The sequence below is a fragment of the Pithys albifrons genome, chromosome 16 (genome assembly GCF_047495875.1).
Source record: "Pithys albifrons albifrons isolate INPA30051 chromosome 16, PitAlb_v1, whole genome shotgun sequence".
NCBI classification, from domain to species: Eukaryota; Metazoa; Chordata; class Aves; order Passeriformes; family Thamnophilidae; genus Pithys; species Pithys albifrons.
In genome coordinates, this window is record NC_092473.1 from 16,763,837 (window position 1) to 16,783,824 (window position 19,988).

The following is a 19,988-nucleotide window of genomic DNA, read 5'->3' on the forward strand; positions in this document are numbered from 1 at the left end:
TGGTTGTTGGCAACTGGCCTGACTGCATCCCCTGCTGCTGAGGGAAGCTGGAGGGGCCTCAGCCTGCTCTGCCCAGCAGCTCTGCACCAGAGCACCCCGTGCTGGGGACCTTCACATGCAGAAGGGTCACGGAGACCCCCCTGGCTGCGGCTGCCCGGCGCTGGGCACTGTGCCCAGAACATCCTGTTCCTGGGCACGTGATTTAGCCACACAATCATGTTTCCTCTTGAACTTTTGCAAAAGTACTTCAGTAAGGCAGGTCTTGGTGGGTCATGATGGGCTCCTGGGAAAGCTGAGGGCCAGGACTGGCCAGGGTATGGTTGAGCTCACTGCCCCACTCAGCCCCCGGCCTCACAGGGACTACCAAAGTTCCCACTGCCCTCACCACGGGGCAAGCACAGTATGTTCCCATCCTTGCAAACTGCTGTCATGAACATCTTGCCAGCACTGGACTGCCCATGCTGCCAGAAAGGAAACTAAAGGCAACTTTTAATTATTTTATTGCAGAGGTGGTACTGTTAAACAGGCTGATGCTTCCTCCCCACCCCTGAGGCTTTTTGGAGCCTGTCCTTGGCACACACTTAACAGCTGTTCCCACCTGTGCCAAAAGTGGTACAAGCCCTGGGCAGCAACACAGTGGGGCACCTGCGGGCTCCAGCAGTGAAGGGATGGTTCAGCTTTCACTCTGTTTCTGTGGTAGTTATTTGGGGATGGACATATCGCAACCCCAGAGGTCAGGAGTAGCTTTGGTCCCATGCCAAGGGTCTGACCCAGAGTGTAGCACAGCTGCAGTGAACACACATGTGTCTCTACATCCAAGAGAGCTCGAGAAAGGGATGGAATGAGATGCTTCTTAAGGTCTCTTCCAACTCAAACCCTTCTGTGGTTCTATGACCCACCAGGCCATGACTTTGCATTCACTGTCAGGATGTCCTGTCCTCTGCCTTCCACCACTGCCACCACCCCACTCTGCTCACTGGGAACTGCTTCCTCCCCACCTGGTAATGAGAAGTGGTGAATGATTTTACAGCAATACTGATGTACACAAGCTCTACACACTGAGCCAGAGCCTGACTTGGAGAGGTTTATTGCAGGGTTTATTAGGCAGCACTTCCTCCCAGTGATCAGTCAAGGGGGAGGACAGCCAGGGCTTTTTAGTTCCCTCCTAACTTTGATGGAGCGTAGATGGTTGCTCAGAGAGTGACACTCTGCAGGGCAGTGCCAGCTGGCCAGTGGTGGCTGGCAGGAGGGACAGGGCACTCTGCTCACTCGGTCTCCACGTCGCTGTCAGGACCGAGGCTGTCGAGGGGCTGCACACGCAGTGAGTCGTAGTTGGGGGGGGGCGTGCCGGGCTCGGGGGCCAGCACTTCGTCCCTGGGCAGGGCACCCCCGGGCTCGTGCTGGAAGCCCAGGTTGGTGTGAGCCTCCACCAGCTCCGACACCGTCGGGGGCGTGTCTGGGTACCGCGCCCGCACCCGCCTCTGCTTCAGGCCTTTGCACCAGCCGATCACGTTGATGATGGTGATCCACAGCGAGTCAATGATGATCTCCCCGAACTCGATGAGGCACAGCACTGAGCCACCCATCCAGAACCCAAACTGGCCTCCAAGGCTCGAGAGCAGCCAAACGATCTGTGGGAGGAGAGGGGAGTGAGCCGAGGAGGTGGAGCCCTGTCTCCAGTCCACCCCCCAGGCCATCACCCCCTGGGCTGGTGCCAAGATGGGTGATGCCCTTGCACCTGGGACCTGCCAGCCTCGTGCCCTGCTGTGTGGGTGCTGCCTTGTGGGGCTGTGCTCCCCAGTGCTGGCGATGGGGATGGGAGGTGCAGGGGAGGAAGGAACTGTGGGCTGTGAGCTGACCAGTGACCAGTGGAGGTGGCTTTGTCCACTTCAGTACAGCAAATGTGTGAGACAGCAGCCCTGGGGGGTGTGGTAGACTGCCTGGTGAGGGGCATCTCTGGCCAGGGCTGATTAGCCCCAGGGAGCTGAGTCCTGGCTGACTGGCTTCTGTGTCTGCCCTGCCAGAAGGGCTGGGATGGGCACCCACCGTTGTGGCGGCCGACTCTGAGATGGTGCGGTAGTTGTACTCCTGGAAGTAAATGTTCAGCTTGATGATCCCATTCCTGTAAGGAACAAAAACCAGCTCAGTGAGACGCTGGGCTGGGGACAACCCACACTTCTGCTCCAGCCTGACCATGGGACAGATGGACACTGAGACGTAAGTACGAAGGAACAAATGTTATGCCATGGGAGCTGCCCTTAATGCTGATTTTACTTAACACATTTGAGTTTGCCTGACCTGGTTTGCACCTCTGGAGAGCAGAGGACATGCATGGAGTGTCTTTTGGATCTGCTTTCTGTGTCTCCCAGGTGAACACGCGCCAGACCTTGTCCTCCTCTGCTCTCACACACACGTGCGCTGGCCCAGAGCCAAGGCTCGTGTCAGTCTGATGTTAACAGGCTCAGCAGAGTAGATAAAGTGGTTGTTCCTTTCACTCACCTGTCCAGAGTCACATTTGTTGACATATCCCTTTCATAAGACAGAATATGGAAAATCCAGTCCTAGAAAAACAAAATCTATTCAGAAGGAGCAGAAACCTCCTGTGCTCCTGAAGAGCACGGAGCCCCACAAATGCCGTGTCCCACCCCAGGCAACCCCAGCCCTGTAAGCAGGGGAGGGTGCTGTGGAGCTGAGTGGGTGGGCTCTGCCACAGAGGGGAGGTGGGTGCTCCTGCACCAGCCTGTGGGAAGCCCTCCCTGCACTGCATGGACATGTGGTGTGGAAGGTGGGTGATCAGTCTTGGGCTGTCACAAGCACTTGGAGCAGAACCCCAGGATGGAGGAGCTGCTGTGGGGAGGTCCCTCCTCCCACCTTGTGCCCCAGTTTCTGCTGCTGGTTTGTGTGTGAAAAATGTGGAATTCAACAAAGAGGTGTTTGGATCTGGATATCAGCTTTGACAATAATGAGTGTCCGTGTGGCTGGGAACAGGGAGCCATTAATGTCAGTTCCATACCAAGAAATCAGGATTACCTCAGAGGCTTCTGATGGCCAGTCTGCCATGGAGATGGTCATCTTGTACTGTGTGTCACTGCAGGGGGGAGGGAGAGCATTATTACAGAGGTTCCCCCTTCCCTGAAGTCTCTGGAACTTCAATTCTCACACTACAAACCACCCCTGCAGAATTTGCTGCTGCTTTAAGGTCAGGACTGATGGGACCTGAAATGTGATCTCCCTCCACCTCCACAGTGACCAGCTCAGGCTCAGGTACTCACTTGCATGTTTCTTTACAGGAATCAATGCAGATCTGTCGCTGTTTTATGCTGGATCTCAGTGAGGAATAGCAATATGCTGTTTGGTGAAAACAAAATCAAAGTATTTGTTTAGATAAGGAGATGCTTACTGGGTTGTATCAGTTTCATTTATCAAAAAAGATATTAGGTGTGACCCTACAGCACAGACTTGCTGTGTTCCCCTCCAATCCTCCTTTCCCTGAGAAACTTGGACAAATTACTTAGACAATTTAATAATAAATTAAAATAAACTGTAACTTTCTGCAGACAGTTTGAATGTAGGTGGCTTGCCTGGCACAGCCCTTGCCACTGCCAACACAGAGCTGTGTCACCCAGGGAGCACCGGACCCCCATTGCCCCTGCCAGGGCCAGTTTGCTCCAGGACCCCAACTCTCTGGGCACAGAGGCCAGGAGTGTTCCCCTGTGTTCCTTCTCTCTGGTACCAGGAGCTCCCTCAGCCAGGGCCAAGGTTTGGTTCCTTTTCCCCAGCACTGCCCCGAGTGGCCACACGGACACGTCCCTTAGGGAAGCTGTTCAGCAGCTGCAGTGACAGCAGCACGTCCCGTGGCTGCTCCGGCCCCAGCGAGGCCACAGGCAGCCCTGGCTGTGCTCTTACCCCAGCCTGGGTTATCCTCGTTATTGCAGTAATTCACCCCCTCAGGTAAAGGGAACATGTAGTGGCCACATCCGCAGATCTCAGCCATGTGGGTTTGGAAGCAGGAGCGCAGGCACGCCTGGAGAGGGAAGAGGGACGCTCGGACACAGGCTGGTCCCTTGGGCACCTCTGCACTGCTGGTGGCAGTGCTGGCTGTGGGAATCTCTCAGCTCCTGGGAATTTCCTCTCTTTTGCACCGAAGGGATGATTTTGGGGCTGCAGACAGAGAGGGCTGAAGGTGCAGGAGAGTGGGGGCTGCCAGAGCCTGTCCCTGCCCAGAACCTCCCTCAGCCACTCCAACCACTGGAGTTTTTAAGGCCCCTTGTGGGACCTTCCCATGGGTGAGACCTCACACTCAGCGCCTCCTCCTATTCACACAAGAAACTGCTCATTTCTCAACTGTTTTAGGCTCTGATGGAAGTAATAGAGAGCTTCCAAAAGGGAATACAAATGTTCCATTACACCCATAGACAGGGCTGTGCTCTCCAGGCTTTACAAAACACTGACAAATGGCTGGTTTTACACTTTAAAGCCAGGGCTTTCCAAATCCTTCAGCATAAAGAGTGGGTTTCAAACATGTGAATGATCTCTGTGCTGCTGCTGCTGCTCTTCCCTGGAGGATCGTGGCTATGGCTTTGGCCACATGTGAGGTGGCTGAGGCACTGCCATGAGCTGAGTGAGGCGTGAGTTAATCATCCAAGGCTGGAGTGAGATTCTGGATGAGGCAGCACAAAGCAATAGCAAAGTCTATGAGAAGATAAATTTCACAGCTGCAGGTAGGACAAGCAGGGAATTTCTGTGTCATACGAAAGGTCTGCAGAGTTCAGAGCAGTCAGGGAGAGAGGGAAGAGCCTGGTTTTGCTGAAAGGGCCCTGAAGTGACATTACATGGACACAGAACTCCACCAACGTTAGCACTTTGAGGGAATAACGCAATCCTGCTGAGTGTTTGTTCAAATCTTACACAAGCATCTTCAAAAGTTGGGTAGAGTGGTCCAGTTGTTACATTATATAAAGGCAGAAATATAAAACTGTTGCCAGCCCAAAGCCCTGCCAGTCTCTGGGTGCGTTTGTGAATCACCCCAAACCCTTTGAGTGTTTCCCTCATTGCTGGATTGCACCCTCCAGAGCTGCCTCTCCCCCTGGCACAGCCTGTTACGAATTAACCTGTTGCTTAGTGTTTGCACTCCAATTTTCTAGAGATTCAAGGTTTACAAACACTCAACTTTCTCATCCCAATTACCTGGCATGCTAGCCAAAGGTTTAAGTGCTTTCATGATTTTTCCTAAACACTTTTGTTTGAGTTACAGGGGTGTTTTACCTGTATGGAATAGGAGGTATTGTATTGGCTGTAGAGGTTTTTGACAGGGACGTCAGAGCCGTTCATGGTGCAGTCGCTGTAGGGATAGCCCATCCGCTCCAGCTCATCCTGGAAGGAAATGCAAACAGAAAACTTTGGTGATTGCTCCTCCCCAGGTCCTTGTGGCATTTTCCAGAGACTCTACAATTCCTGTGCTCCCTGCTGGCTGTGGAAAAAATGAAAGTTTCAGCAGCATCAGAGCTGAAAGGGCTGCAGCCTCTTCCCCAGGCAGATCCAGGCAGGTGTTCAGGGTTTAGCAAAGCACTTTCTGACATGCCAGAGGAAGAGGCAACAACGACCTGAGCCCAATAGTCTGGCCTCAATACAGCACCTGGCCAGGACAGTTACATAAAACCCTCCATTAAACTGCTCCAGCCTTGGGCTGGTGCGTACCTTGATTCCTTTGGTCTGAGCCAGTTCAGCCAAGACTTTAAGCAAACTTGGTTTTGGTCCCATCAGATAACATTATTCTCAGACAATCTGCTCCTAAGGAATGCCACACATACCACCAGCACTCCGATGGAGGTTTCTGTCCCAGCCATGGCGTAGATGCCCTGATCCTTGAGGAAGGGAAAGCTCTTCTGCTGATGCAGCATCAGCCTGGCCCCAGCGGCAGAGGACAGGTAGGGGATGTAGTCCTGCTGACTGATGTCCAGAATCAGCTTCAGCCCTGAGACATCAGACAAAACACTCAGAACAGGAACTGCATCAGAAGGCAAAGCTTTAGGAAAAAGAAAGTCTATTTTCTTCTCCCTTCTGTTCCTTGGAGAAGGGCTGGGGTCTGGCTGCCACAGCAGCATGAGCTGTGCAGGAACTCTCATGAAGGTGAATGCCCAGAATGGGAATAGCTGGGAAGAATCAGATGTTGCCTCAGATATTTCAACTATCCAGATGTTGCACTTCTGCTACATGTAACATTTGTAGTGACTTTATTCCTGTGTTGCACATTTCCCTTTTGGGCTTAGTCCCTTCTGGAAAGCCCTTGCTCCCTGCTTCAGTGCTCCAGTGACATCCGAATGATAAACCTGTCCCGAGTGACAGAAATGGGCACCAAGACACAGACAAACACTGCCCACATCTGTCCCTCCAGCCCCTTTTCAGCTACTGAGGGCTCCCTTACCAAACTCAGCTCCGGGGTTGGAAGAATTCAACGCCTCTTCATCCATGCCCCAGTTAAAGATGTAGCAGTTACCGTGATCTGGGTGGTAGATTTGGGTGAAATTCCTGGAAGAATCATACACATAAAACTGTGACTCTTGGGAGGACTGAAGGGGTGTGAGAAAATGCAGTGGTGGGCCCAGTGCTTGGCAGCTGTGCTGGGGTTCACCTCCCACTGCCCCATTTGCTGAACACCTCCACACGAATTACAGCTGATATCAATCAATCTGCTGTTGAAAAAAAGGCAAAGCAAAGTACAGGTGTGTGCTGGGACACAGCCCTGGGGATGGCACTCCATTGGGATGGAGAAGAACAGTCACACAGGTGAGAGATGCAGTTCAGTCTGAGCTGTGGGATGCAATTTGGGCTCATGTTACAGCTCGTGCCTTGGTAACAATTCTCTGTTCCCCTTGTTGCAGGAGCATTGCAGAAGGGACAGGGCTCCCCAAGCCTGGGGTGCTGCTGTTTGCTCCCCCTTCTCACCCTGGTGATAAGAATTTGGGGTTCATAGGCAACAAAGATGTTTCAAATGCATTGTGTGACTGGGGCTGTGCTGCTGTGCCAGCTATGCTGACTCAGTGCCTGGTTACCTCTGAATACCCTGGAAAGCTCCCAGTGCTGTTAGTCTTGATATGTCATGAGCAAAACAGCCCAACCAAAACTCAAGCTCAAGCCAGCACTGTCCCAAAATAACCCGTTTTGGACAGGATCACATCCAGAAACTTGCTGGCAAGTCTTTTTATAGCTGAGGACCAGCACCAATCTTGTTATTAGCTGATTTATACCTTAAAAAGAGAAAAGAAACCTTCTGCTGTGCCACTGGGGGGCTGCCTGTTCCTGCTGGGATGGAAAGGGGCAAGGGACTCATGTGCACCTACTTGTAATTGCAGGGTTCGGCCCCATAGAGACACGCCAGGATCATGTCCTCTGCCTGGTAGCCCATCCTGATCCTCTCGTGCAGCGGGACCTTGGAGAGGATGGAGGTGGACTGCAGGATGTACCACTCGGTCACCGCCTGCGCCGCACTGGTGAAGTTTCGGTAGGTGCAGTTGTCAGAGCCCTGGTGGCTGCACTGGGAACAGAGGGCACGCAGGTCTGAGCCCCTGTGGGGATGGCATGGGGTGGGACCCCCCTCTCCACACGCTCGGGTGGGTGCCAGCCCTGCCTGCAGGTCCCAGGAATTGCAAGGTACAGCCAGATGGAGCCACGATCCAGCTGTCACACTTTGTGTGCTGACAGGGTCCCTCCCCAGGGATGTTTCCCATCCGGGCAGGCTTTCAATCGGTCCCAGGCTGACCTCCACAAGCTAACAGAAAACATCCCTTTGGGGCCAATCCTTTAAGGCTGGAGTTTCCCCAGCTTCCCAGGTCTGCTCAGGCAGGGTCCTTGGAGCCCCTCTGGGAGCAGGGGTGAGGGGTCACGAGGCCACTGTGTGCCTCTGAGCTGTGGACCACAGCAGGAGAAGGGCTGGGGCAGCAGTCACAGCCTCTCCCTGGCATTTTGGGTGCCAACCCAAGAAAGAAGTGAAGATGTCTGGTGTCTGGGAGCCTGCATGGAGCACCCTGCCCTGGCTTTGCCCTGGGCTCAGCCCTTAGCAGGGGCTGAATCTGGGCAAAGGCAGCCCCCAGCCCTGGCACAGTCAGACCAGAGACCTGAGGCAGAGTCACCATGGGCAGCTGATAGGGAGGAGATGCAAATCTCCACACTGCATCCCTGCCAAGGAGCCCAGAGCATCCCATCCCTCACCCCTGCCCACTGTCTTCACAGGACCCCCCTCACCAGCTTCACTGCCAACTTGTACTTCTTTTCTTCTGTCGTTGTGTTGGGAGGAGTAGCAGTGGTTCCATACCCCAGAGTGGTTCCGTTCCCCGCAGTGGTTTCATTGCTCATGGCGGATTTGTTTCCTGCAGAATTCTGGTTGTCCCCAAAAGTTTCGTAGCCCGTGTCAGTTTTATTGCTTGCAGCAGTTTCATTGCCCTCAGCAGTCTGGCTGGTCTCAAAGATATCCAGGATGATGGGGTTATCTTTGTTGTGTTCATCAATGAGGACCAGGGGGATCTGGTTCCAGAGCTCCAGGTCGAGTGGTGGGGACACGTTCTCGCTGCCATTCCCTGGGGTGGGCTGCAGGATCCTCTCCAGCGCTGCCTCGATGAGCCTGTCCAGCTCTTTCAGCAAGTGCTTCACCTCCGAGTACCTGAGGGACAAACAGCTGTCACCAGGCAGTGTCATGGTGCTGGGCACACCTGCCAGCTTGCCTGCCACACCACTGGCCTGGACTTTTCTGGGGACCTTGAATTGCTGCCTGGAATTCACTGGAGGGCAATGGGAGGCTCCATGCAGAGCACAGCCAGCTTGGACATCAAGCTGCAGCCAGGCAGAAAGGCAGTGAGAGGGTAAACAGGCCTGAATTGGTTTTAGTTCAGTAATTCACTACAATTTACACAAAACATCTCTAGCAAGCAGATTAAAAACTACCCCAAAGCAATTCCTGTGTTGGCTGAGAGCATTTTGCCTTGGGCTGCACTATTGCATAGATATGAATTTAAAGCAACTCTAAAGCAACTCTAGCAAAAATCAGGGACTCCTTTGAAATCACATCTGAGTTCTATCTCTGCAGCTCCCAGCAGACACGACTGTGTAACCAGCTCTTAATGACTGAGGAGTGAGCAATAAAATGAACATTCATGATGAGGAAGGGGAAGGAAAGGAATTGTGGGGAAAGACTGAAAGACTGATTTTGGCTGTGAGAGGTGAGCTGAACCTGTTGTTTTTAATGAGCTGAAGAAGGTTTGCAGGGAGGAAAAAACCCTCACTAGAGTGACTAATACTGTAGAGAAATTTTGCTAGGAACAAATTCTCAGCTATGAGGGTGGGCAGGCCCTGGCACAGGTTGCCCAGTGAAGCTGTAGCTGCCCCATCCCTGGAAGTGTTCAAGGCCAGGGTTGGAGAGGGGTTGGACCAGCCTGGTCTAGTGGAAGGTGTTCCTGCCCATGGCAGGGAGTAGAATGAAATGAGCTTTGAGGTCCCTTCCCACCCAGACCATGCTGGGATTTGATGAAATCCAGAACTTGTAGGCAGATAAACACTCCTCTGGTCCTGAACCATTCACCTTTGTATTGTTCTTCTTTATTTGGTTTTTAGTGCCACTTGGTGAGTCAATTGATGCTCCTAGAGTGACATCTGAGACAGGACCAGGCCTGCAGTACCTCACACTGGCAGTGTATCTGAGGGGTTAGGGCCCAGATGGGTAAATTTGGTGAATCAAAACTTACTTGAAAGGGTTGGCATTGCAGACAGTGACTGCAGGGAACTTCATGGTCTTAAAGCCAATGGAGAGAGATGAGGTGACATTATAGGACAGGTAGGTGTTGATGAGGATCCCCCACTGCCAGAACACCAGGGATGCAAAGAGCAACGTTAGGAAGAACCAGATGAATTTCTTCTTGGGCCCCTCCTTGATAATGCGCTTGGGGCCGTGGGTGTTGGTGTTGTCGCAGTACCAGACCAGCAGCTCCTTGTAGGTGTAGCCAGGGCCCTTCTGCAGGCGGTGCAGTGCCCGCACCAGGTACTTCTTCAGGTTCATGCTGCTGCCTGTGGGCAGAAGAAAAGACATCAAACCAGCTCTGTGGAAGAGCAGGGCTGTGCCACCTCAGGTGCACCTCTACTCTCAGCACAGCAGGAGTGAGACAGGCTCTGCAACGGCATGGACGTGGTTTATACCCAGGAGAAACTCAGCGTGGAAGTTCTGCAGGGTTGTGTCCTGGTAGCGACATGTTCCCCAGCCTCCTGGGGGGCATGGAGGAGGTTTGGGATTGGCAGCTCCAGAGGTGGCAAATGCTGGTGTCCCTGCTGGCCCCACTGGAGCTGAGTGACTGGAACCTGCAGGACATGTCCATGCCTGGTGACTCCTGAGTCACCGCTGGCCACGGGCCCTGCGGTGTTGCAATGCTTGACCAGATGCTGGTCAGGGAGTGGGAATGCTGAAACACCTGGAATACCATCCCCAGCCTCAGCCAACACTAGGTGGACCAAGTAGTACATGCAGGAGTTGGCTCAGGTAGAGCTCAGGCTCCAAGCATTCAGGGTTCAGCCTCACAAGGGGCTTAAGACAATTTCCCTTAAAGGTAAGAAGCATTAGTGTGTGCCCAGCACTTGGAGGGGCAGGAGAAGAGAGGCTGGAAGCAGCAACACCATTGCCAGGACCAGGAATGCTGTCCCGGGCTGCTGCTTGCCAGAGGAATTACAAAGGATTGGTTTTTTTCCACCAAATTCCTTTGTCTGTCAGATACTATCAGTATGACCTGACCCCCCTCAGGTGAGGGATGCTGCATACTTGACATTCATTTTGTGAGTAAATAGAACATTTTGTGCTGCTATTTTAAGGTGAGAATCTGTGTTACTAAACCTTAACATCCCAAGGCAGGATTTCAAAATGAACCTGAGACAGCCATTTGGAACATTTTTCAGATTTAAGATGCAAGAGAGCAGAGTTAAAGATTAATGCTGGGAATAGCCCCCATCCCAGAAGGAACAGAGCCAGAAGACAAAGTGATAGTTCACTAAGGAGCAGCAGTTGGCAGGGCAGGAACAAGAGTGACATGGCATTATTTGCAGGCAGACAAAGGTCCAGAAGGCAGTGAGGGGTGCACACAGGCCCTGCAGAGTGGAAGCAGCTGAGCCCTTTGTACTTTTCAAAGAAAAGAAGAAGTAATACTGATTCCTTGATCTATGGGCCAGATTTGCAAGATCTCCTGAGTAGCACATACAGAGTTTGATAGTAGTATGAAACCCAATAGATTTTTTTAAGTCTCATTCCATGATGCAAAGAGAGATGATGGTTTTCACTGTATCCCTGTTACCTGTGACAGTGCATGTAGGTGACACCATGGGACCTCAATGGGAGAGGACTTCATAAAGAACAACCCCAGCTGCTTCTTCTAAGATTTAAAGGCAGGCTCTACTCACACAGGAACGGATCTTGTTCCCCAAGGAACACATGTCTGGGGACTTGGACCATCTGGACTCCCCACACCATCAGCTCATCAGCTCATCCTCTGTGATCTGGTGCCACAAAGGTTCCTCTGCCATTGCCTGAGGGGCATTCACTTACAGAAGGAGCTGACATTGCACCAGACCCTGGCTGGGTTTTGGGCAGGGATATAAGGAGAACAGGAGCCAGACCTCAGCCTCTGCTGAATTCCCACAGTGAACAGGGATGGCTGCCATGCCTGAGCCCCTTCCTTGGCTGCACAGAACCAAATGGTCAGAGCTCATTTAAATGTGGGGACCCCAGCAAGGCAGATAAGGAAATATTTTCGATCTTTTAAGAAATCCAATAAAAGATTTAGATCATATTGAAATTTCAACCCCCCCTGCCCTGTGTGGAGCAGGATCCCCCTTTTCTGGTCCCAGCTGGCAACGTGCCCTCGGCTGTCCCTGCTGTCACCAGCTACTGGGCCAGTCAGAGCATGGGCTCCTGCCATGGAGGAATCACCACGTGTGTCTCTGTGGGTCACTAATCAATCTACATTTGCTGGAAGAAGTTATTATTTCTTTTCATATTGGATAAAAGAAATGGCCTGAAGCAAAAGCTGCACTTGATTGTTCCTGGATTACTTATTTCAATGTATTTTCTCTCTAACTGTTTTCTTCTTACCTTTATTTCCAGAGAGTTTCCAAAACAAACTTCGTGTTCCTTTCTCACAGCTGGAAGCTGCTCCAGGTGAGCTGCCCAAGCCTCTGTTATGGGGGCTCCTTCCCCAGGACAGCACTCAGTGCTCGGGGGATGGAGCTGCTTGGAGGGAGGTTGGTGCCAGATTTGGTGCCAACTTGGAGCAGGTCCTGCTCTGCCCCATCAGAGGGCTGTGCCTGAGCAGAGAAGTGACAAATGAGGGACGACAAGATCCACCCTCCATCGGTTCACTGGCAACTGCCACCCTTCCCAAAGCCCCTCCAGAGTGTGGGAGCAGAGTGGTGGTGGAGCAGGAGCCAAGCAGGGTTGGGGACTCAGGAGGAGCCACCCCCTTGATGGACACAGAACCCTGAATCCTTTGCAGCTGGCTCGAGGGAACCAGCACAACTTCCCATCTGTGTCCTGCTCCAGGCTGCTCTGGTCACACCACGGTCATCTGAACTGACCCTTAGGAGCTGCCTCCAGGGACATGAGACCCTGCAGTGCACAGGGTGCCACAGGCCCCTCTCCTGGCAGCACCCACATCCTTGTTATGACTGAAGTCATCCTAAGATAAAACTGTTCCTGGTTCCAGTGGGGTTTCTCTGTGCTGTAGATGTGTCCTCCCTGTCCTGCCAAGTCCAGCTCTGCCTCACCCCAGCATCACCCCAGCTGAAACTCCTCCACCTCATGGTGAGATCAGATTCCCACATTACGAAAGGATCGTGCCGACTGAGTTGAATCTCCTCTGGGATTTTCCTAGGGCAATTGCTCCTTGAAGGAAATAAAGGCATAAGATAAACTCAGCACATTCTGGAAGCTTCAGGGTGGGACCTGGGCCACAAAACTACCCTGGCACTATCAGCCTGATGACACTGTGATTGCTCAGCACTTTCTCTACTGGGACACACAGAATCATTCCCCTGTGATGACCAGCTATTCACCTGACATTTTCCCCCTGAGGGAAAGGCCTTGTTTCCCTAGAGAAGACATTTATGCTCTCTAGTGGTATCTTTTGCAAATTAGAGGAATCTTCTTTATTAGCTCACAAGTTTACAGGTTGCCAGTTTGAAAAGTGGAGCAGTAACGTGTCAGTGAGCAAAGAAAGCCCATGCCAAGGTGGGGTCCAAGCTCCCAGCAGATGCTCTGCCTTGCTGGGGGTGTGCAGGAAGAGTGGCCACAGCCGCAGTGCTGGCCCCAACACCCACAGCTCCAATCCACGCAGGCGCCTCCGAGGCTCCAACCCCAGCAGGCACATGGACAGCACTCCAGAAGTATTTACAGTCTGGGAGCTTAGACAGCACTTGCCTGATTCTGTGCTGTGTGTTAGACACTCTGTCCCCTCTTGCCTTGCCTAACCCTGTGTTCCCCTCTGCTCTGGAGACAGTCTGGGGGAGCTGAGGTTGTTCAGCCTGGAGAAGAGAAGGCTCTGGTGAGACCTTAGAACACCTTCCAGTGCCTAAAGAGAGCTGGAGAGGGACTTTGGACAAGGGCCTGGAGCAACAGGACAAGAGGGAATGGCTTCACACTGCCAGAGGGCAGGGTTAGATGGGATATTAGGAAGAAATTCTTTCCTGTGAGGGTGGGTAGAGCCTGGCAAAGGTTGCCTGGAGAAGCTGTGGCTACCCCAGTCCTGGAATTGTGCAAAACCAGGTTGGACAGGGCTTGGAGCAACCTGGAATAGTGGAAGGTGTTCCTGCCTGTGGCAGCAGAATGGAACAAGGTGACCCTTAAGGTCCCTTCCAAGCAAAACCATTCCATGATTCTGTGTTTCCCACGATGTCCCTCTCTCCTAGGACAATGACAAGCTATGCTCCTTATGTGCCAGGAGGATCCCATTGTCGAGTTAACTCTGTTGCTTGGGTAAGGAACAACAGGAATCCTGAAATGTAAAAGGAGCAAATCCCCAGGCTCAAACAACTCCATCCACCAGGATTTCAGTACCATATTTTGTCTCACTGGGAAACACCATCCTGGGTGAGATGGCACATTTCCAACACCAAACCAAACACTGAATTATTCCACAAAGCTGTGGTTTGTTCCCATTCCCTTTTATCAAAGAGCTTAAAGAACGCCCCTGTGTAAATACAGGATAAATCTGAACGACTACCCCCGGCTGCACGCTGGGGACATCCCCAGTACCTGCCCGGCACGAAACCCTGCCCCACTGCTGCAAAACCAGGCAGAGATCGGGTGACTTCAGGTCTGCATCAGTGTTAAAGACACCACGAGCAGCCGTGTCGCGCCGGTCCCTTCCCGGCCGCGCCGCCGAGGGATGCGCGGCTGCCCAGAGATGCAGACGGACATCCCCGGCGGAGACTCGGGGCCAAAGGGGACCGGCCGGCACCGCCCCCGCGCCCCCTTTGCTGGCCCCCTCGGCTCCCCCCGGTGCCCCCGTACCTGCCGCTCCGGCAGCGCTGCCCGGACACACCGGCCCCGGCCCCGGCCCCGCCGCCGCCCCTGGCCCGCCCCGGCCCGCCCCGACGGGGCGGCTCAACCCGCCCTCCCGCCGGCTGGAGTCGCTGCCTGGCTAGTCCTGGGTCCTGGAAATCTTGCTTTGATTTTTTCCTAACGCACCCCGAGAAATGGCAGCTGATTCTGCTGCTCCTACTCCCATCATGCCAAGACCACCAGATACAGACAGCACGGGATCAGTGGCACAAACCTCACAGAATCACAGAATTATTTGGGTTGGAAAGGACCTGGGAACCATAGAATCCTGGAATGACTTGGGTTGGAAAGGACCTTAAAGACCATCCAGTCCCACCCCTTTCTACCTTCCATTAGCCCAGGTTGCTCCATCCTGGCCTTGCACACTTCCAGGGATGGAACAGACACATCTTCCCTGGTCAGTCTGTGCCAGGGCCTCATTACCCTCACAGGGAGAAATTTCTCCCCAGTATCAGAGGGCATCTAACCCTGCCCTGTCAGTTTAAAGCCATTGCCCCTTGTTCTGTCACTCCAGGCCCTCTCCACCTCTCTTGGAGGCCCTTTAGGTGCTGTAAGTTGTTCTCAGGTCTGGTGGCCATTGCACTGCAGCAGGTCACAGTGTGCTTCTCAGTCCGGTTTGAGGAGTCCCTGGTGCCAGGACATCACCTTGCTGTTTTGCCTTCCTTGGTGTCAGCTGTCCCTGGTGCCAGGTTTTTGACACCCGATCTCTGCCTAGTTTTGCAGCAGTGGGGCAGGGTTTCATGCCAGGCAGGTGCTTGGGATGTCCCCAGCGTGCAGCTGGGGGGAGTCGTTTAGATTTAACCTGTAATTCATCCCTCAGTGGGGCTGGAGAGACACACTCCCCCATTTATTTTCTGTTTCCCTGCCCCAGGGCCAGCCCACTGTGTGCCATGGGCTGGGGTCCCTCAGCCCAGCACTGCTGTACAGACTCGCTCACAGGTAAAACCTTGAGCATCTTGAGTGATGGAGGAGACATCAACTCCTCACAACAGAACAGTGAACATGTACAAACCTTCTCAAAATCACGTCACAACTGAGAACAGGGCATTGTACACAGGAGCAATTGCCTCTTGTTAGAAAAGGTAATGGCAGGTTCTTGTTCAATCAGGACTTGGTCAGACTTTCACAAATCTCCCCGTGTTCTCTTATTTGGGAACAAAAGGGATTTTTATTTTTAACTCCCACAAGTGTTCCTTGTGTCATTATGTCAGGAGTGGAATGTGGGATTGTGTTCAAGCAGTATCTCCAGGGAAAGCTGGAACGAACAGGTTTGATGGACCAGGACTTACCTTGTTCCTCTGTCCTGTCACAGTAATTGCCCTCCTATCGCTGCTGATTTCCCAAAGAACAATGTCTGTTGCCACCTCTGGCAGCTCCAGCCCTCAAAATAGAGCGGGTGGCATTTGTTCTGGGCTTTGGAACATCAGCTGCAGAGCCAGCAAAGTCAAATGACCTTGAGTTTGGCTTGACTTTCCCTTGTCTCACACTTGTTTATAAGAAAGTTTATTTCATAAGCAAAAACCTACTGCTGAAAATACAGCTGAAACCCTGTGGGGAAGCACCCCTGCACCCCAGGCATTGTGTTCACAGCAGAGTGTTTGCTGGTGTGATGCACTGCTGACAGCAGCTAAATACAGCTGGGACACCAGATCCACAGGGAAGATCAGTCCTGGAAGTGGTTTCATCCACCTGATCGGCCGTGCTTCAAAAATACCAACTGCTCCTAAATTTGTCTGACGGGGGAAAACGTTTTGATGTTGGCTGCAGTAGGTACAAATGGAGAAGGCATTTTTCTGTGATGCTGCTGGGTCTGGATATACAGAAGGAAAAGAGCAGAGCTGCTTGTGCTGGAGCCCAAGGACAGCTCTGCATGGAGGAAATCTCTCCAGTCCCAGCCCTGGGGGTGGGAGTTCAGGTCCACGGGAAGAACACAGGACTCGTCAACATCTGGTTCTTTGAAACATGCATCACTTTCGGTCACATTATGCTCTTTGGTACCCCCGGCAGGGGTGCCACCCCAGTGGTGTCTGTCAGAGCCAGGGTCACTCCTTGGTGCACACAGATTCCATCAGGCCTTGGAAAGGCTTTTCGGTCTCCAGGAGCAGGAGTGGTTGGTGCTGGTGCTTTGCTGCCCCTGAGTTCTGCAGGCAGCCCGGCCCAGGTGGTCGCTGTCCCAGCCAGGGTGCTGGGATGGTGTGGCCAGGAGCCCTGCCCACAGCACAGTCACAGTGCCAAGCGTGGCTACACCTGCTAATTACATTGTCACTGAGCAGGAGCTGCGAGATGAACGTGCCGAGTATTAGTCACATTTGCAGCCTGGCTTCCTGTCGGACAGCTCCGGGGGTCTGGGCAACCCTCCTGCCAGCAGGAGTGGGGACGAGTGTGCCAAGTCCAGCAGTGCCTGTCAGTGCCCATCAGTCCCCATCAGTGCCCAGTGATGCCCAGCACTCCCCATCACGCCGTGTCGGGGTGGCTGCTCCGCTCCATGCCGAGGGAGCCGGACACCACCCTCTCCCACGCGTTCGGGTAATTGCCGGGTTTGGCCCGCGCACTTCCAGGACACGCTGTCACTAAACAAAATCGAGGCGTTTAGTTGTGACCAGTAAAATCCCAGTGAAGTGACACTGACCTTCCCTAAGCCACTCTGTGCTGGAAGCCCCTGTGTAAAACCTGTTAACTGCTCTGTTTGCGTTACAAAGATCAGGCAGTAAAACCCAGGCTGGTTTTGTTTTACAAGCAGCAGGAGAGGGGAGGGATGGGGCCCCTGGCTCCTGCTCGCCTGGGGCAGCTCCGTGGACCGGTGACCACAGTGAGGGTCACTCCATGCCAGGGTCGGGCACTGGGCTGTGGTGCTGCCACGCTGTGCTGCTCTGCCAGCCCAGATGTGGGCAAATCCCACTGGGGCACAACTCCCTCAGCCCCAGTGTGGTGACACTGGGCACTCAGTCCCAGTTCACCCACGGGTGACAACTGGGCAGGCTCTCAATGTGGTATTGCAACAGTTTGTCACTAGTGGGGTTTCCACAGACCTGCTCTGTAACTAATTGCTGTGACAGACAATCAGCTGCATTCATTTGCCTTTTCCACCATAGAAGTTTACTGGAAAAAATGACTCCAGCATCCTGGGATGTGGCAGCTGCAGGGAGGGTCCAGCCCGCAGGATGCCCCAGCACAGGCCAGGGAGTGTCAGTGTGGTGCCAGCGGGACGCAGAACTGTAAAGATGCCCTAGGCTGGTGCTTTATAGTCGTCTCCCATGATCTGGAGGAAATGTCAACTATTTTGTGACATTTTATAACAAGACCGAAGTGGGGGTGATTACCCATGTGTGCCCAGGGGAACAGTTTGTACCGTTCAGGATTCATTATGTAAACTTGGGTGAGAACGTCTTAAAACCCAGGAGGCAGGTCCTGGAGTGAGAGGCACTGTGACAACAGGGTGATTCACCTGCAGCTCCGGCCGGCTCCCGCCTCTGCCACGCTCCGGGTGATCGCATCCCTCTGGGACTGTGGCCTGCTTGGAGCTGCAGGTGAATAAATCGAGGGAACACAGGTTTTTAATCCCTAGAAGCACATTTAGACAAAGTACGTGAGTGGAAGGAGATAGATATGACCCTGTATCCTGCCCCCCACGCCTGGTGCTGCATGGGGGGTCAGGCTGGCTCCGTTGCCGTGGGCTTTGCTCTGTGGTGGGCAGTAGGCAGGCGAGTTGGGGAGGACACTGATTCGTGTCCCTTGGCCCCTCAGAGCATCCCCTCCTGTGCTTCGTGACTTGCTGCTCCAGGAAGGCTGCCAACAGCAAGGCTCCCGAAGTCACAGCGCCACCACGGCCCTGGGGGATCACACGGAGAGCTGTGCAGGGCTGGCAGCCCACCCGCACAACCAGCAGGGCAGGGGGCTCGGGCCCCAAGGGGGTACAGCTGCCACCCAGCCCCATCTGCAAGGGAAACTGAGGCAGAAGTGTCAGCCTGGGAGGGAGGGACAGGGCAGCATGGGAGTGTTACAGGAAAGTGCCAAGGCCCAGGTGAGGATACCAGAGGACAGAGCAGCAGGAACAAACCGTCCACGGCCCCGGGGCTGGGTGTGTTTCCCTGTTTACACCTCGGGCTGTGTTACAGCTGGGCTGGGGAGCAGGAATGGCTGCAGGTCAGCGCTCGGAGCGTCTGTGCTGGGGCCGAAGGAACCCACTGTGCAGCATTCCACCCTGCTCTGCAGGGACAGGAACGGGCACAGGCACAGGGAGGGCTGGCAGAGACCCTGACCTCTGCCTCCACCACTCCCATTGCCCCCACCAGCTCCCCAGGGACAGAGCATCCTGAGCCCACACTGCTCTGGAGAAGGATGAATGGCTGAGTGGAACGTGAGAGAAGAGCCTTTGCTTTTTGGGAAGAGGAGACAGATGGAGAAAAAGATTTCATAAATCCCCACGGTCTTGAGGTGCTCTTGCTGCCAGAATGTGTCAGTTCCAGAAGTGAAGCTGCTCAGCAGTGGTGTGATGAGTAACTTGCTGTTCCTTTAGGATGCACCATTCCCCCAGCACAGGCACCTCTTGTTGGGTGCGATGGTGTGGCTGTGGGCTGGCTAGTGCAGCCCAACCACTGGCAGCCTTGCTGAGCTCATCCCGGGGTGAGGTGGGGCCAGTGGGACTGGTGGGGCCAGGCAGGGAGCACACGTGGGCAGCGCTGGGCACCTGTGGGTGTGTGGTTGAAGCAAGTGCTGCTGCCATTGCTGCCCATGGGAGCAGAGTGGCACTGAGCCTCTGGCATGGCATGGATAGGCTGTGATCAGCAGGGAGTGCCAGGACCAGCACAGCCCACAGCTGGATTAGCACAACAGGGCAGTCCAGTTTCTTAGCTGAGAATGCCCAGGCTGGGTCCCATTCCTCACCTCAGGCGCTGGTCACACTTGGTCTTGTTCCAGACTTTGTTGCTGGCACTGCCAGCCCAGCTCTGCAATGGTGTTACAGCATGTGCTGGCAGAGGCGTGGGCAGCTGGCGAGCACTCCCAACATCCCGGTCTGTCCTGCTTGCAGGGAGATGTCGGCATCGGGATTAGCTCTGGGGCCCTGTCATGGCACGTCTCTGTGGAGGGAGCTGCTGCAACCGCAAGGCACACTCTGACTCACACGGCTTGGAACCACTCTGGTGCTGCCACGGCTTGGCCCTGGCTTGGGATGCTGCTGGAAAACGCTTCCAAAGCACCAGGCACAGGCCAGGCTGGTGGGGATGGCTCAGACCGGGTGTGCCCCAGGGCTGCCCAGCTCCAGCCGCTGGCAGTTCTGATACTGACTCTCCCTGCCCTGAAGGTAAAGGGTAAAACTAAACCATCCACAATCTCCAGCCGTGTTTCACCTCCCCAGAGCTGATCTTGAGCACATGAAAGGCTCAGAGGCCTGCAAGGATTTTCC

General features: G+C 53.9%; 1 protein-coding gene across 2 annotated transcripts; it reads right to left on the bottom strand.

Annotated features, from left to right (window-relative positions):
* Window positions 1-572: 572 nt before the first annotated feature.
* On the bottom strand, window positions 573-14,591 carry SCNN1B (sodium channel epithelial 1 subunit beta). Of its 2 annotated transcripts, XM_071570865.1 has the most exons (14): window positions 14,534-14,591; window positions 12,119-12,330; window positions 9,735-10,053; window positions 8,242-8,656; window positions 7,341-7,534; window positions 6,425-6,528; window positions 5,811-5,974; window positions 5,266-5,373; window positions 3,907-4,024; window positions 3,273-3,348; window positions 3,031-3,088; window positions 2,500-2,561; window positions 2,047-2,122; window positions 573-1,631 (listed from the first exon to the last, which is right to left on the bottom strand). In XM_071570865.1, exons 3-14 carry the CDS (start codon window positions 10,043-10,045, stop codon window positions 1,266-1,268), a joined length of 2,052 nt encoding a protein of 683 aa, XP_071426966.1. In that variant the 5' UTR covers window positions 10,046-10,053; window positions 12,119-12,330; window positions 14,534-14,591; the 3' UTR covers window positions 573-1,265. The 2 variants fall into 2 exon arrangements, with proteins under 2 accessions (XP_071426966.1, XP_071426967.1); XM_071570866.1 differs by lacking the exon at window positions 12,119-12,330 and having other exon boundaries at window positions 14,534-14,581.
* Between the last annotated feature and the right edge of the window lie 5,397 nt (window positions 14,592-19,988).